The sequence below is a fragment of the Callithrix jacchus genome, chromosome 5, assembly GCF_049354715.1.
Source record: "Callithrix jacchus isolate 240 chromosome 5, calJac240_pri, whole genome shotgun sequence".
NCBI classification, from domain to species: Eukaryota; Metazoa; Chordata; class Mammalia; order Primates; family Cebidae; genus Callithrix; species Callithrix jacchus.
Genome location: NC_133506.1, coordinates 115,714,707 through 115,728,260, shown reverse-complemented (window position 1 = coordinate 115,728,260; position 13,554 = coordinate 115,714,707). Strand labels below are relative to the sequence as shown.

General features: G+C 56.2%; 1 protein-coding gene across 34 annotated transcripts in view; it reads left to right on the top strand.

Moving 5' to 3' along the window:
- CACNA1G (calcium voltage-gated channel subunit alpha1 G) overlaps positions 1-6,319 on the top strand; it is a 67,614-nt gene extending 61,295 nt beyond the window's left edge. For 19 of the 34 annotated variants that reach the window (XM_035301239.3, XM_035301237.3, XM_035301238.3 and 16 more), the window contains 3 exons: positions 3,400-3,568; positions 3,841-4,010; positions 5,280-6,319. In XM_035301239.3, coding sequence (XP_035157130.3) covers positions 3,400-3,568; positions 3,841-4,010; positions 5,280-5,999 — 1,059 coding nt within the window. In that variant the 3' untranslated portion in view covers positions 6,000-6,319. Of the gene's footprint in view, positions 1-889; positions 1,025-3,399; positions 3,569-3,840; positions 4,011-5,279 lie in introns of all 34 variants that reach the window. The other 15 variants (XM_035301231.3, XM_035301226.3, XM_035301221.3 and 12 more) reach the window with 2 other exon arrangements.
- Positions 6,320-13,554: the final 7,235 nt, after the last annotated feature.

Sequence of the window (13,554 nt, the reverse complement as noted above, 5' to 3'; positions counted from 1 at the left end):
CCTGGCACTGACCTAGAATGATCAGTGGGAAAGTGAGTCCCTTTCCAAGACCTCCCCTTCCTGAAAGAGGCTCACAGGGGAAGGTTGTGGGAGAAGAGGACACAATGGGAAAGTGATCAGGGCAACCCAGTCCTCTGGGAAGGAAGACCGACTGTCCCCTAGCATCCTGTGGGCACCGAGGACCTCCCGGGTCCCAGGTGAGCCAGCCAGATGGTGTGGCAGCCCACCTGAGTGTGCCCACTTCAGGCTGATGAGGGCAGAGCACCTCCCAGAGCCCAAGTTGGAGGGGAGGGCGGGCGGGCTGCAGGCAGGTGGAGGAGAGCCCATGAGGGGAGAAGCCAGAATCTGGGGGCAGGCCAAGTCCTGCCAGGCTTTTGGAAGCTGAGAGAATAGGCAGAAAACAGCCGTCAGATTGGTGGCATTGTCCCTGGCGCCCCCCCATGCCGCTCTGTCTGTGCCAAGAGGAGAGACAGTGCTTTGCTGGCCTTTCTTCATTTTTTTTTTTTTTTTGGTATCATCTTTTTGTGAGTCGAAAGCCCTCGGCCCTCCCGCTCCCTCCCTGGGTGGTGGTAGTGTGGGAGGGGCTGGGAAGGCTTCTAGGGTATCTTTAGAATGCGTTTCTGTGTCTCCTCGCTTTGTCAGTGTTTGCTCTGGCTCTTCGATGCCTGCCGCAGCCTCTCTGATCAGAGCAGGGGGTTGAAGTGGGTGCGGGGAGGCAGTGTCAGCGTGTCTGGGGAAAGGGTGGGGAGAGAGAGGGGATGCCTTTTCTCCCCCTCGTGCTTCGTGAAAAGGGGAAGTGGGGACTGAGAGCGAGCGCGTGCGTGTGTGCGTGCGCGTGTGCGTGCGCTGTCCTGGTTTCTCATGCCTGATCATCTCTCTCCCTGTCTAGATCCCTCTAGCTGAGATGGAGGCTCTGTCTCTGACGTCAGAGATTGTGTCTGAACCGTCCTGCTCTCTAGCTCTGACGGATGACTCTTTGCCTGATGACACGCACACACTCTTACTTAGTGCCCCGGAGAGCAATGTACATACACGCTGCCCTCACTGCTCCCGGCCACCCCCAGGGCTGGGCTGGCTGCAGGGCTCCAGATCCGCCAGGGGAAGGTCCTAGCCACCTGCTCGCAGTTTGCCCCAGGCTCTGCCCAGATACATCCACCAAGGTGCCCCAGGCTTTGCTGATGTGAGGTCTTCAGGTCCCCCACTGGGGACAAAGAGATTGGATTAGATTAAATTGGGGCCTTGCCCTGAAGGGTATAGGGGCAGCCATTATGAAAAGGTGAATCCAGATGCCCAGAAATGCCACAGCCCAAAACAGAGTCAGTCGATGAATTTGGAGCCCTGTGCAACCCAGCCCTCCCTGTCCCTGCCCTTCCTCCCCACCCCTCAAAACATGAGACCTCCATACCTCGTAATGGGTGAGAGCCACATCTCTGCCACCCTCCCACCACCATGCCCTTCTTCACCCGGGGCGCTGTCCCTGTCTTCTCCGTCGCTGTCCCTGTGTGTCCCTGCGTCTTCACCAAACTCAGTGGGGTGGGAGGGGCTTCTCTGTGCTCTGACAACTTTCCCTTTCCCCCCCCTTTCCCTCCTCTGGCTCCCATGAGCAGCCCCCTCCTCCTGACTGTTCCCCTCCTGTTGTCAGAGGGGGGCCCAGCTGGGGCAGGGCCTGGACCACCAGCTGTGGGGGGTCCCTAGGGCTCTTGGGTGGTTGGCAGAAGTGGAACCTGGGGCTGAGAGGGGAAGTAAAGTAAGATTGTCCTCCAACTTAGCCATCCTCAGGCCTGCTGGGGCTGCTTAACTGACTGGGCCTGCATGGGGACTGGACCCCTACAGCCTCCTTGAGAACAAGGAGTGAGGGATTCAGGGGGAAGTGGGTCACAGGGTGATGGAGAATCCTCTTGAGAGCAAACCTAGGCTCCCTCCTGCTAGGGCCCAAGGCTGAGTACCTCCCTTCTCTGAAACAGAGCAAAACCCTACTCCCGCCCCAAGTCTGTCCACTAAGGCAGCAGCTGAATTTGGCCTCCACCTCCACCTGCCAGAGTCATCATATGGTTAAAGTGGAGGTCAGGGAGCCGGCTGTGACGCGCCCCTGGTGGTCATCTGCATTCAACCTACTGGAACCCATGCAAGGGCCTGTGCTGGGACCTGGGGCTGCTGTAAGAAGTGGATTAACAGCTGGGTGCGATGGCTCAAGCCTGTAATCCCAGCACTTTGGGAGGCCGAGGCGGGCGGATCACCAGGTCAAGAGATCGAGACCATCCTGGCCAACACGGTGAAACCCCGTCTTTACTAAAAAAAAAAATACAAAAATTAGCTGGGTGTGGTGGCGTGCACCTGTAGTCCCAGCTACTTGGGAGGCTGAGGCAGGAGAATTGCTTGAACCCTGGAGGCGGAGGTTGCAGTGAGCCGAGATTGTGCCACTGTACTCTAGCCTGGCGCCTGGCAACAGAGCGAGACTCTGTCTCAAAAAAAAAAGTGGATTAACAGTCTGCAACCTGCAAGCTCTCCCGAGCTGCCTGGTCCCCAGCTCCCTGGGAGGGTCCTCTCCCCCTCACCTCCCCCGACAGCACAGGGGCTGCTGTTTGCTTTTTTTTTTTTCCCCCCTGAGACAGGGGCTCACTCTGTTGCCTAGACTGGCATGCAGTGATGCGATCCCCGCCCACTGCAGCTTTGACATCCTGGGCTTAAGCAATCCGCCCCCCTCAGCCTCCCAACTAGCTGGGTTTACAGGTGCCATGCGACCAATCGAGCTAAATTTTTTGTCGGTTGGTTTTGGTGGGTTTTTTTTGTTGTTGCAGAAATGAGGTTTTGCCATGTTACCCAGGCTGGTCTCAAACTCCTGAGCTCAAGCCGTCCACCTACCTTGGCCTCCCAAAGTGCTGGGATTACAGGCATGAGCCAGCAGCCACTGCACCCAGCTTGCTGTTAGCTTTTAATCCTCCGCTGGGCTGCTCTGAGTCAGGGCCCTGGACTATCCCTGTGGACACCAAGGCTCTCATCAGACCCTCTAAATGGGGCCTTTAGAACGAGCTCGTGAACCACCTTCTAGGCTGGGGGCTGGGGGCTGCTCTCCCTTCTCTGGATACCTCTTCACCCCTCCACCACCACAGTGGGAGCTTACAGGTGTGCAGTTTTGCAGGGGGTGGGGGGCAGGGCCTGCAGACTCTCCTGGTGCCCAGTCTCCCTTCTACCTGCTTCCTCCCTGCTTGTGGAGGCCTCATCCATGTGTCTGCCCCTGTCCCCAGCCACGCTCATGCCCATCTCTACCTTGTCCTGGGAGGGCACGGGGGTGAAGGCTGGGGGGTTGGGGGGCTGCTGCTTTCTATTGTCAGCTCTGCCTCAGTTGCCAAACCCAGATACGCCCTCTTCCTCCACCTCCCTCCCCTGTTCCTTTTGCAGATGCAGCCCCACTCCACGGAGCTGCCAGGACCAGACTTACTGACTGTGCGGAAGTCTGGGGTCAGCCGAACTCACTCGCTGCCCAATGACAGCTACATGTGTCGGCACGGGAGCACTGCAGAGGGGTCTCTGGGACACAGGGACTGGGGGCTCCCCAAAGCTCAGTCAGGTATCAGGGCTGGAGCGGCCAATTTTGCTCACACAGGGAGACTCCATCCTGGGGATCTGAGGGGATTGGGGACTGGGGTAGCCAAAGAGGTCTCTCTGACCATAGGGGAGCTTCCAGCCTGGGGGTGGTGGCTTTCAGTCCAGGGGGTAAGGGTAGAGGCCCTGATAAGGGGGAGAGAGTGGAAAGGAGGGCTCAGCTGGGAGCCTGCTCCCCTGAACCGTCCTGCTCCATTCTCCCCCCCACACCCTTCCCCTTCTTCCCTCTCTCCACAGGCTCCATCTTGTCGGTTCACTCCCAGCCAGCAGATACCAGCTACATCCTGCAGCTTCCCAAAGATGCACCTCATCTGCTCCAGCCCCACAGCACCACCACCTGGGGCACCATCCCCAAACTGCCCCCACCGGGACGTTCCCCTTTGGCCCAGAGGCCACTCAGGCGCCAGGTGAGCAGGTGTGGAGAGACAGGCAGAGGCCTGGGGGCTGGAGCCTCTGCTGGGAATCCTAGGCTGCTGGTGATGACCCAGGTTGACACTTTCATTCTTCCAGAAAACATGTATTTAGTGCCAGTGATGTACCAGGCTCAGTTGCAGATACCAGGGACACAGTGCTGGGCAAAGCAGAAGTGGTGTGTGCCTTCTTGAAATTTGCACCCCATTCCTTGTTCCACTGAGGAGGCCTGGAGACCGGAGGCGGTAATGCTTGCCCAGGGTCATGCCTATCTGGTCAGAGGTAGAACCCAGGGTCATGTCTATCTGGTGGAGGTAGAACCCAGGTCTCTGGACTTTGCTTCCTCACCAACCAGAGCTGCCTCCCAATTCTTCTCCACACTTTGAACTGATCTGAGGGGCATAAGGCAAGTTTTAAGTGTCTTCATTTTTGGCCAAGCCTGGGGCCCACCTTCCAGAGCCCACGTTCTAAGGGCACAGAGCTCAGCCACATGTAGCTAGGTGAGGCTTGTCTGCTCCACCGGTGACAAGGCCACAGCCCATGTCCTCTGTGCATCCTGAGGCATGAGTATGGACACATGAGAATCTCAATCCCACATGCTTGGGGTAGCAGGTACAGTCCTTAACCATTTTGCAAATAGTCACTGAGCAGCCTCTGTGTGCCAAGCACTGGGGACATAGTGCCTGCCTCCTGGAGCTCACAGTCTAATAGTGGAGATGTACCTGCCATCAGATCACAGCTCAGGTCACAGCTGCCAGATGCCCATGTGTGGGGGGCAGCAGGGACACAGAAGAGGAAGCGGTAAGTTTTACTTGGGGACGGAGACTGTCACGCTGTGTCACAGAGCACCTGAGTCCGTAAAGTCGAGGGATTCTTGCCAATCAGGAAGGGCATTCAGAACCAAAGGGGAAGCATACGCAGAGGCGGTGGGCATGAAGGAGCCAGCTCCGCGAGCAGAGAGGGCCTGGCTTCTCTCATATCCCTGGAGTCAGGGGCTGCAGAGGGAGCTGTCCGAGCGGGCTTCAGGGAGACCAGGGCTTGGGGGAGGGAAGATGGGTTTTAGCGGTGAGAGGAGGCATGGTGGGCTGCAGAGGTCAGGTTGCAATGACCTGTATCTCCTAGTAAGAGCAGCCACCAGGGCTTCTGCTTAGGGTGGTTGTGCTGTACATGATGGTGGTGGGCAGGAGGCACAGCCAGCTTGACAGAAGGGACAGTCCATGTTGGAGAGGAAAGTGCTGGACTGAGCCCTACCCCACCCCATATAGGCAGCAATAAGGACTGACTCCTTGGATGTTCAGGGCCTGGGCAGCCGGGAAGACCTGCTGGCAGAGGTGAGTGGGCCCTCCCCGCCCCTGGCTCGGGCCTACTCTTTCTGGGGCCAGTCGAGCACCCAGGCACGGCAGCACTCCCTCGGCCGCAGCAAGATCCCGAAGCACATGCCCCCACCAGCCCTTCACCCGGGCCCAGAACCCAGCTGGGACCAGGGCCCTCCGGAGACCAGAAGCAGCTTAGAGTTGGACACGGAGCTGAGCTGGATTTCAGGAGACCTTCTGCCCCCCGGTGGCCAGGAGGAGCCCCCATCCCCACGGGACCTGAAGAAGTGCTACAGCGTGGAGGCCCAGAGCTGCCAGCGCCGGCCTGTGTCCTGGCTGGATGAGCAAAGGAGACACTCCATCGCCGTCAGCTGCCTAGACAGCGGCTCCCAACCCCACCTGGGCACAGACCCCTCTAACCTTGGGGGGCCTGGGAGCCGACCCAAGAAAAAACTTAGCCCGCCCAGTATCTCCATAGACCCCCCTGAGAGCCAGGGCCCTCGGGCCCCACCCAGCCCTGGCATCTGCCTCCGGAGAAGGGCTCCGTCCAGCGACTCCAAGGATCCCTTGGCCTCCGGTCCCCCCGACAGCATGGCTGCCTCGCCCTCCCCAAAGAAAGATGTGCTGAGTCTCTCCGGTTTATCCTCTGACCCAGCGGACCTGGACCCCTGATCCTGTCCCACTCTCCCACTCACCTTTCTCCACTGGGTGCCAAGTCCTAGCTCCTCCTCCTGGGCTATATTCCCGACAAAAGTTCCATATAGACACCAAGGAGGCGGAGGCGCTCCTCCCTGCCTCAGTGGCTCTGGGTACCTGCAAGCAGAACTTCCAAAGAGAGTTAAAAGCAGCAGCCCTGGCAACCCTGGCTCCAGGCAGAAGGAGAGGCCCGGAGCAGCTGAGGTTCCCGACACCAGGAGCTGTTGGGAGAAAGCAATACGTTTGTGCAGAATCTCTATGTATATTCTATTTTATTAAATTAATTGAATCTAGTATATGCGGGATGTACGACATTTTGTGACTGAAGAGACTTGTTTCCTTCTACTTCTATGTGTCTCAGAATATTTTTGAGGCGAAGGCGTCTGTCTCTTGGCTATTTTAACCTAAAATAACAGTCTAGTTATATTCCCTCTTCTTGCAAAGCACAAGCTGGGCCCGAGAGCGCGTGGCAGCCCCGACGCCGGCCCATCTTCAGCGGAGAGCGAGAACCATTTTGGAAACTGTAATGTAACTTATTTTCTCCTTCAACCTCGTCATCATTTTCTGTAGGGAAAAAAAAAGAAAAAGAAAAAATGAGATTTTACAAATGAAATGGAACCTTTTTATATATACATACATACATATCTATATCTATATCTATATAAAATAAAGTAATTTTCCTAAATAAAAAGCTAATCACGGTCCAGAGTAAAAGCAAAAGGGATGAGAGCTAGGCATGTCCAGATGGCACTGAAGAGAGAGATCCTGGAGATGGGGAGTGGGCGGCAGGGAGGGAAGGTTCAGGGCTGCCTCTTTGTGTGTGTATGAATGTGTGTGTGTGTGTGTGTGTGTGTGTGTGTGTGAGAGAGAGAGAGAGAGGAGAGAGAGAGAGAGAGAGAGAGAGAGAGAGAGAGAGAGAGAGAGAGAGAGAGAGAGAGAGAGAGAGACATGAACACCTTGCTCTGGAGGGCTGCAACCTCTAGCCTGCCCTCCCCAGCCTCGAAGGAGAGGAGAAGCCCCCTACCTCTGGGGAGGCAGGGTCTCCTCTGCTGTTGTCGAAGCTTTACTGCTTCCTCTAGCTAGGCAGCTCAGTGAATGGGAGTAATTCCAGATTAACTCTTATTTCTGCTGACAGCTATCAGCCGAACAGTGAAAGCTGGAAATTGGCATAATGAAGCTGTTTGGTTAATGGGGCTGACTGAGGCTGGGGGAGGCTGCCTCAGAGCTGCAGATCTGGAGCTGTGGGGTGGTGGGGGAGGGGGAAGTGTTTCTGGGTTTTCCTTCCTGAAGCTTCAGCATGGATTTGCCACACTTCTGGCTGGATGCATTACCTGAGCTGTCTGGACTTTAGCCTCCTGCCATGGAGGCAGCCTCAGCTGACCGGCATTACAGGCACTGTCTGATGGGGGCCTCGGCCACCTGCCCCCCAGTGGAATTAAGCTGTGTAAACAGAGTGGGCTGCCCCTCCAGAGAAGGAGGGCCAGGGCTGGGCGTCCAGAGGCAAGCTCCTGGTGGAAGTGGTAGGGTCAGAGGCCAGGCTGCTGAGTGGGGAGCTGGCCTCCTGGGTGGTGTTAACACATGCTGCTGCCTGCCCAGGGAGAGCCGGTGGAGGTGTGAAGGTGGCCAGGGGCAGGGAGGCAGGAAGAGGGGGAGTGGCATGGCCCAGGCCACCTGTCTAGTGCTACTGCAGACAATATCCTCTTGTCTGAAATCTTGGTGCCAAGAGGTGGTGAGCATGGGTCCAGCCAGCCTGTCAGCTAGCCACTGCCAGACATCTGTCCCAACCCCACTCCCTTGAACAGTACTATCCCCTTGTCCCCAGGGCCTTCAAACCCCAGGATTGAATTGGGTTCTTGGAATCTCAATGGCAGAACTCGCCCATGCCCTGTCTGATCCAGTCAGCTAGGAGATGGGGGCACCAGGCTGCCGGGCAAGTGGACCTGAAGGCTTGTCCAGCCTTGTGTTTTCTAAGCTGGGTGAGAGCTTCTATTACTGCCCTTTTGGGTACCATACCTTGAAGCCAACACCTGGTTTTATCCTTTTAGGGTGTGCAATAATGTCAAACTTCTTCCTCTGGCCTCCTTGGGTGGGGGAGGGGAGGGGAAGTGCTTATAGGAGCTGCCATTTAAGAAAAAAGGGAAATAAAGCAAAGCTGTACAAAATTCCTAGAGTTCTGTCACCTGGATCTGCAGACTAAGCTTTTATATTTTTGTAGAATTCTGTAGCTGCCTATTCCCTAATGACGTTGGAGGATATGGGGAGAGTGTTCTGGGATCTTTTACTCTTCTAGTGGTTAGAGGATTCTGGGTCAAGGTGAAGCCAGAGAGCTGGAATCCTACCCCTCCCCACCCTTCCAGCACCCCCCACCACCCGCCATCACTCAGACAGCCCAGCAGTACTGTAGTGCTGGAGAGTTGCTTAGGATGAGTTTCAGCATTCCTGGTTCTCTCTGGGTTCCCCTTCCCCTGGCCTCCTCTTCCCAGCAGGGACCAAGGAATTTGGGGTGCACTTACTATGCTTTTGGGTTGCTCTCTAGAGATCTGTAGGGACCAGCCTGGTGAAAACAAAAAGGCGCCCCTACTCCCTCCCCAGCAGCCCCCTCTGTGGCCTGGAGGAGGGGGTTCTCTGGGTAGTGCTGTGGAAATATTAATAGCAGAGTCAAAGTGGGTATTTTGGGGGAGAGAACTGTGACCTCTCCCCCCAGCAACGTAAAATCTTGTATCAACGATGGAAACTGTTGTGTTTCATTAAAAGGGATTTGAGGTGGAAAACCAGCTGCCGCTGGATCTTAATAGTAATATCAAGACTGCTAACCTCATGCTGCTTGTCTGGGTGTTTATTTGATGCTGCTCCAGGATATGTAGGGGGTGGGGGTAGGGGTGGAGAAACTGAAGGAGGCTGGAGGCGGAGTGGCTGATGGGGGCAGCAGGTCTTGGACGAGGGCTCCAGGGGAGGAATGGAACTGGCTAGGGGCTTCAGGGATGGGGGGCTTTTTGAAGGAGGGACATCCACCCTGGCGCCTTTGTCCTCAGCCTTCCCCTTCCGGGTTCAGAAGAAATTGTGTCAGCGGCTGCAGGCCCCCACCTCAAGCTTGGCTGCTTCTGCTTCCTCCACCCCCAAGACTCCAGGAAAAGGTCTGTCTGGGGGTGGGGGACTGGGAAGAGGAGTGAGCTGAGCTGGGGCTAAAAACAAATCTGAGGCTCATATGCAGTCTATCACTCCTCAAAACACCCAACAAGGGAAGTCTGATTGCTGTCATTTCTCCACTAGGCAGTGGGGTTCAGAGAGCCGACCTCCAGCCCACACTACTCCTGTCTTCTCGGTGTGGAGGAAATGGGGCATGATGGGAAGACTCCTGCTCAAAAAATGACTTGCTGGGGGCCCTTTTCCAAAGTAGTCACATTCATGTTCATACAAACGTGCACACGTGTTCCCCAAAGGCCAAACTCAGAGGCTTAGAGAGGCCCCCAGCCTCCCACCTGGCCAGCCACCAGCCTTTGGCCGCAGGGAATGGTGGCGAGAGAGGTTCAGTCCCAGGAGAAGGCATCCCTCAGCTCCAGGCATTTGTCCAAGAGCCGGCCAAGCGTAGCTCTGCAATCACTCCAGGTTCCCGGGCACCCTGCATAATGCTGCCCTTGAACCCCATGGGACCTGTTCTCCCAGCTCTCCTGCCCTCTTCTCTCGTCCCCTCCTCTAACCCTGCCCTACCCAAACCTCACCCACTTTCCAAACAGCTTTCACTTCCACCTTCACCCTTAGTCCCCACCTGCCACAGCCTGGTGCCCCATGGCCTAGTTTCTCCTCCCTTCTCCTCCCTCCGTCCAGTTGAGATGTCTGGGGGGGTGGGGCGTGAGCTGGCAGCAGCAGTGCAATGAGGGCATCAGACACCAGGTGGCAGCACAAGGCACCCTCACCTGGTGCCACCTGGTGCCCTCCTGCAGAGGGACCAAGCCAGGGAGAGGGCACCAGCACTGATGGCCACCTAGGGAACAGGTGCTTTGCATAACCCCGGAAGGAGGAAGCAGGCTCCCAGGGCCCGTTGAAGGACTTTGTTCGGCGAGAAGCCCAGACAGGAATCCCTGCCATCTGAGTGCTGAGCCCACGGCGTTCAATGGCCCCTGCCTAAAGCTAGGAAAGACTCAGGGCTAATCCAGGACAGTGGTGCCAGGAGGGAAATGAACTCTCAAAGAAAGTTGAGTTGTGTTCTGGAGCCCTACTCTAGGGCACAGCAAGTCAGGTCAAGGAGGAACTGCTCCAGCTAAGCCCCAAGAGGGAATTCTGCTAAAAACTTTGAAACTGCATGTCTTAGCCCTGGTTCCAGGTGTGGGAACTGCTGACTGTGGCCCACAGAGCTAATTAATTCTTCTTGCTTTGAAAACTCCAGAATCGGGCACAGCAGCCAGCACTCTCCCCTGAATGCCAAATCAGATCAAGTGCAGGCTGGTGGCAGAGGGGCAGCCTCACTGAGGGCCATGAGTGGGGCCAGTGGGGCCACCACCAGGCTGGGGTCTGGAGGAAGCAGGTCCCACTTCAGGGAAGAGGACAATGGGGACGCTGGGGCATGGGAGCTGCAGCCCGGTTTGGGGGTGCTCCAGGCCTCCAAGGAGCCACAAGGGGCTGAAAGGAATCAGGCAGTGGAGGGGAAGCTTTGCTGTTCCATACCCTGCCCCTCTGCCTTGTCAGTTCTCCAATCTGCCTCCCTGCCACCATCGCCTTCGAAGCATTTCCTGTGCCTGGGTCTCCCTCCCCTCCCCGCACTGGTTCTGCTTTCTTCTCTCTGCTGTCATGCCTGCTCTGAGCTGTACCTTGCAATTATTTTATCTTTCCATCTCTTTGCCAGGAAATCCCTGATGCCGGGTTCCCCTGGGACACTCACTGTGGGGGAGGCAACGCACATGCTCCATCCGTCCTTCCTGGAGCAGCCTTCAGCTGGGGAGGGAGGATGGGGCTTGGGCAACAAAGGCTGGGGGAGGTTTGGTCATTTTTCTTCTGCAGCCCAACTCACAAGGTCATTACTGCTTCTCTTGGGAGCCCCCCAGCAGTAACCATCTTGGTTCTGAATACTCAAAAACAGAGTGGGCACTGCCCACTCTTAGGGCTGTACCTAATGCCACAGTGGCCTTGGTACTATGACTTCTTAGGAAATGGGTGTTTGGTTAATCAGTCAACAGCACATCCTGAGGACCAGCTTCTCCAAGCCCTGTCCTGGGTGCTGAGGATACAGTGATAAACCTCAGTCCCTATCCTCAAGGTGTCCACGGTCCTCTTGGGGTAGGTAAGCATGACAATCAGTGATTACAAGAAGGGGAAGTAATCTCCTTGCCCAGGACTGGGTTGGGGAGGTCCAAGGAAGCCTTTGAAGGGGAGAGGGGCTTGAGCAGATTCTTGAAGTTTGCCACGTGCAGAAAGGGAGGTAGGGCGTAGGTCAGAGAGTGCTCCAAGCAGTCTTAAAGACAGATACAGGAAATGTATCCCGCTCAAGGAGACTTTGCAGAAACCACCTCCTCGGCAGGCGTGGGGCGCCTCCTGCTTATGCTAGGATAAGCTCTGAGGCCCTGGGCAGGCTATAGGGTGTCTCAGGGTCTCAGATTTCTTGCTCTGGTGAGAACCCGAACAATAACATCTTAGGAATATTGTGGTTATTATTCAAGGACTCTGTGAAAGGGGACACACTGCCTGAGTGGCCAGGAGGGGTGAAGCCTCAATGCCTCAAGAGAGATAAGGGAAGGTGAGGCTTACCAAGGGCTCCCGCCATGCCCTCAGAGTCCCCAGCCCAGTGCTGCTGTCTTGGGAAGGCCATGGCAATAGAAAAGCCTGGGGCTACAAGGGATGGTGCTTCAGCTCTAATGCTGAAGCCAGAACCCAAGGGTCCTGGCCCAAAACTAGAGCTCCAGCCAGTGGACTGCCTAGCCAACCGTGGGGGTGGAGAGTCCCAGGTGGGGGACTCTAGTCTAGTTCTGGGCTCTCCATCTCAGGAAGGGGGTCTGATTGGGGAGCTCACCCCCCAAAGGGCCCTAAAGGAAATTCCCCAGGTCTCCCCAAGCCCAGGTCTGGTGCCTATGACCCCAAAGCCCTAAAGAAGGAATGGGGGAGGAGGGAGAGTTGGAGGAAGCTGGTGGGTAGACCAAGGTCAAAACACAGGGGTGGTGGGTGCTGATGAAGCCATGACCAGGGTCAGGGAAGGGATGGAGGAAGATTCCCAGCTGCCCAGGCCATAGAAGCCTGGTCTACCAGGGCTGGAGGAGAGCTTAGATAACACCTTGTCCACATTTTTGAAGAAATGAAGTCCCAGAGACATCAAGGAGCTTGTTGGGGTCACACAGTATACAAAAGGTATGGAGGGGATTAGAGGTGTCTGCCCTTGGGAACCTCTCAGATTAGCAGGGAAGATAGACTCTTGATAACTAAACATAACCCAAGGCATACTGTACAGCTCTGTAAAGTCTTTTGCCCAGAGATGGAGGTGGGGGGGGGGCAGGAATGGGAGGATGTGTGTGGATGAGTGGAAGGGAAGGGGGCAGATAAGAGAATATTCGCCCAGTGGAGGGGTAGAAGTCCCCAGTCTGACTGCCTGGGAAGCGGGAGTCTTATCCACCCCACTCCCACCCCCATCCCATGCCCAGCCAGATCTCGGTTCTGATAGCCCATAGCTGAGGAGACTTCCCTTCTCTTGACCTCCTGCCTGCCCAGAGAGACAGAAGGTGGCTTGCCACTTCTGCACTCTTACTGACTCCTGCCCACACCTGATGCTGAGCAGCCAAGTAAGGAAACACCTCTTGAGAACAAGAGCCAGAAGAGTCACAAGGGTGAAACTGAACAGACCGGTGGGCAAAGGCGGGGAAGAGAAGAGCCAGGGAAAGATCTGCCCAGGAGATTTCCTTCTGAGCCACAGCAAGGAGTGCTGAGTTGGCTTCTGGGATTGTGTTAAGGAAGACAGAGCAACCAGGGGATTGAGAGATGGAGGGATTCCCCACATGGCCCACCTGGGGCAAGCAGGAGGAGACCACTGACAAGCCCATTTTACAGACTGGGAATGTAGAGTTTCAGCCACAGGAGGAGGACCAGGACACTCACATGCTCCTTCCCCTACCCTGATCAGGCTGAAGCAGAGGGCAGTCACACATGTTGGGTGCCCACTAAGTGTGTCAGGCAATATGCTTTGAACAATTTCTCCATTCAATCCTCAGAGAACCCTGGGAGGAAGATTCTTCTATGATTTGTCCCTATTTTGCAGATGTGAAAGTGGAGGCCCAGAGAGATGCCGAAGTGAAGTGGCAAGGCCAGGGAGCCACAGAGCCTTGGGGTAGCAGCTTAAGAGAACGCAGGAAGTCCCTCCCATGATGCTGCGGCCCCCACCCACACCACGAGTACACACCCGGGCAGCACACTGAGGTTCCCAGTGTGTGGCCCTGCCAGTGGTCTCGACCTGGTGAGGAAGGGGTCACCTTCCCGATGGGGCACAGAAGCCCTTCCCATTTTACAGATGAGAAAACTGACCTCCGGAGATGAACGTGACCTTCTCCAAGATTAC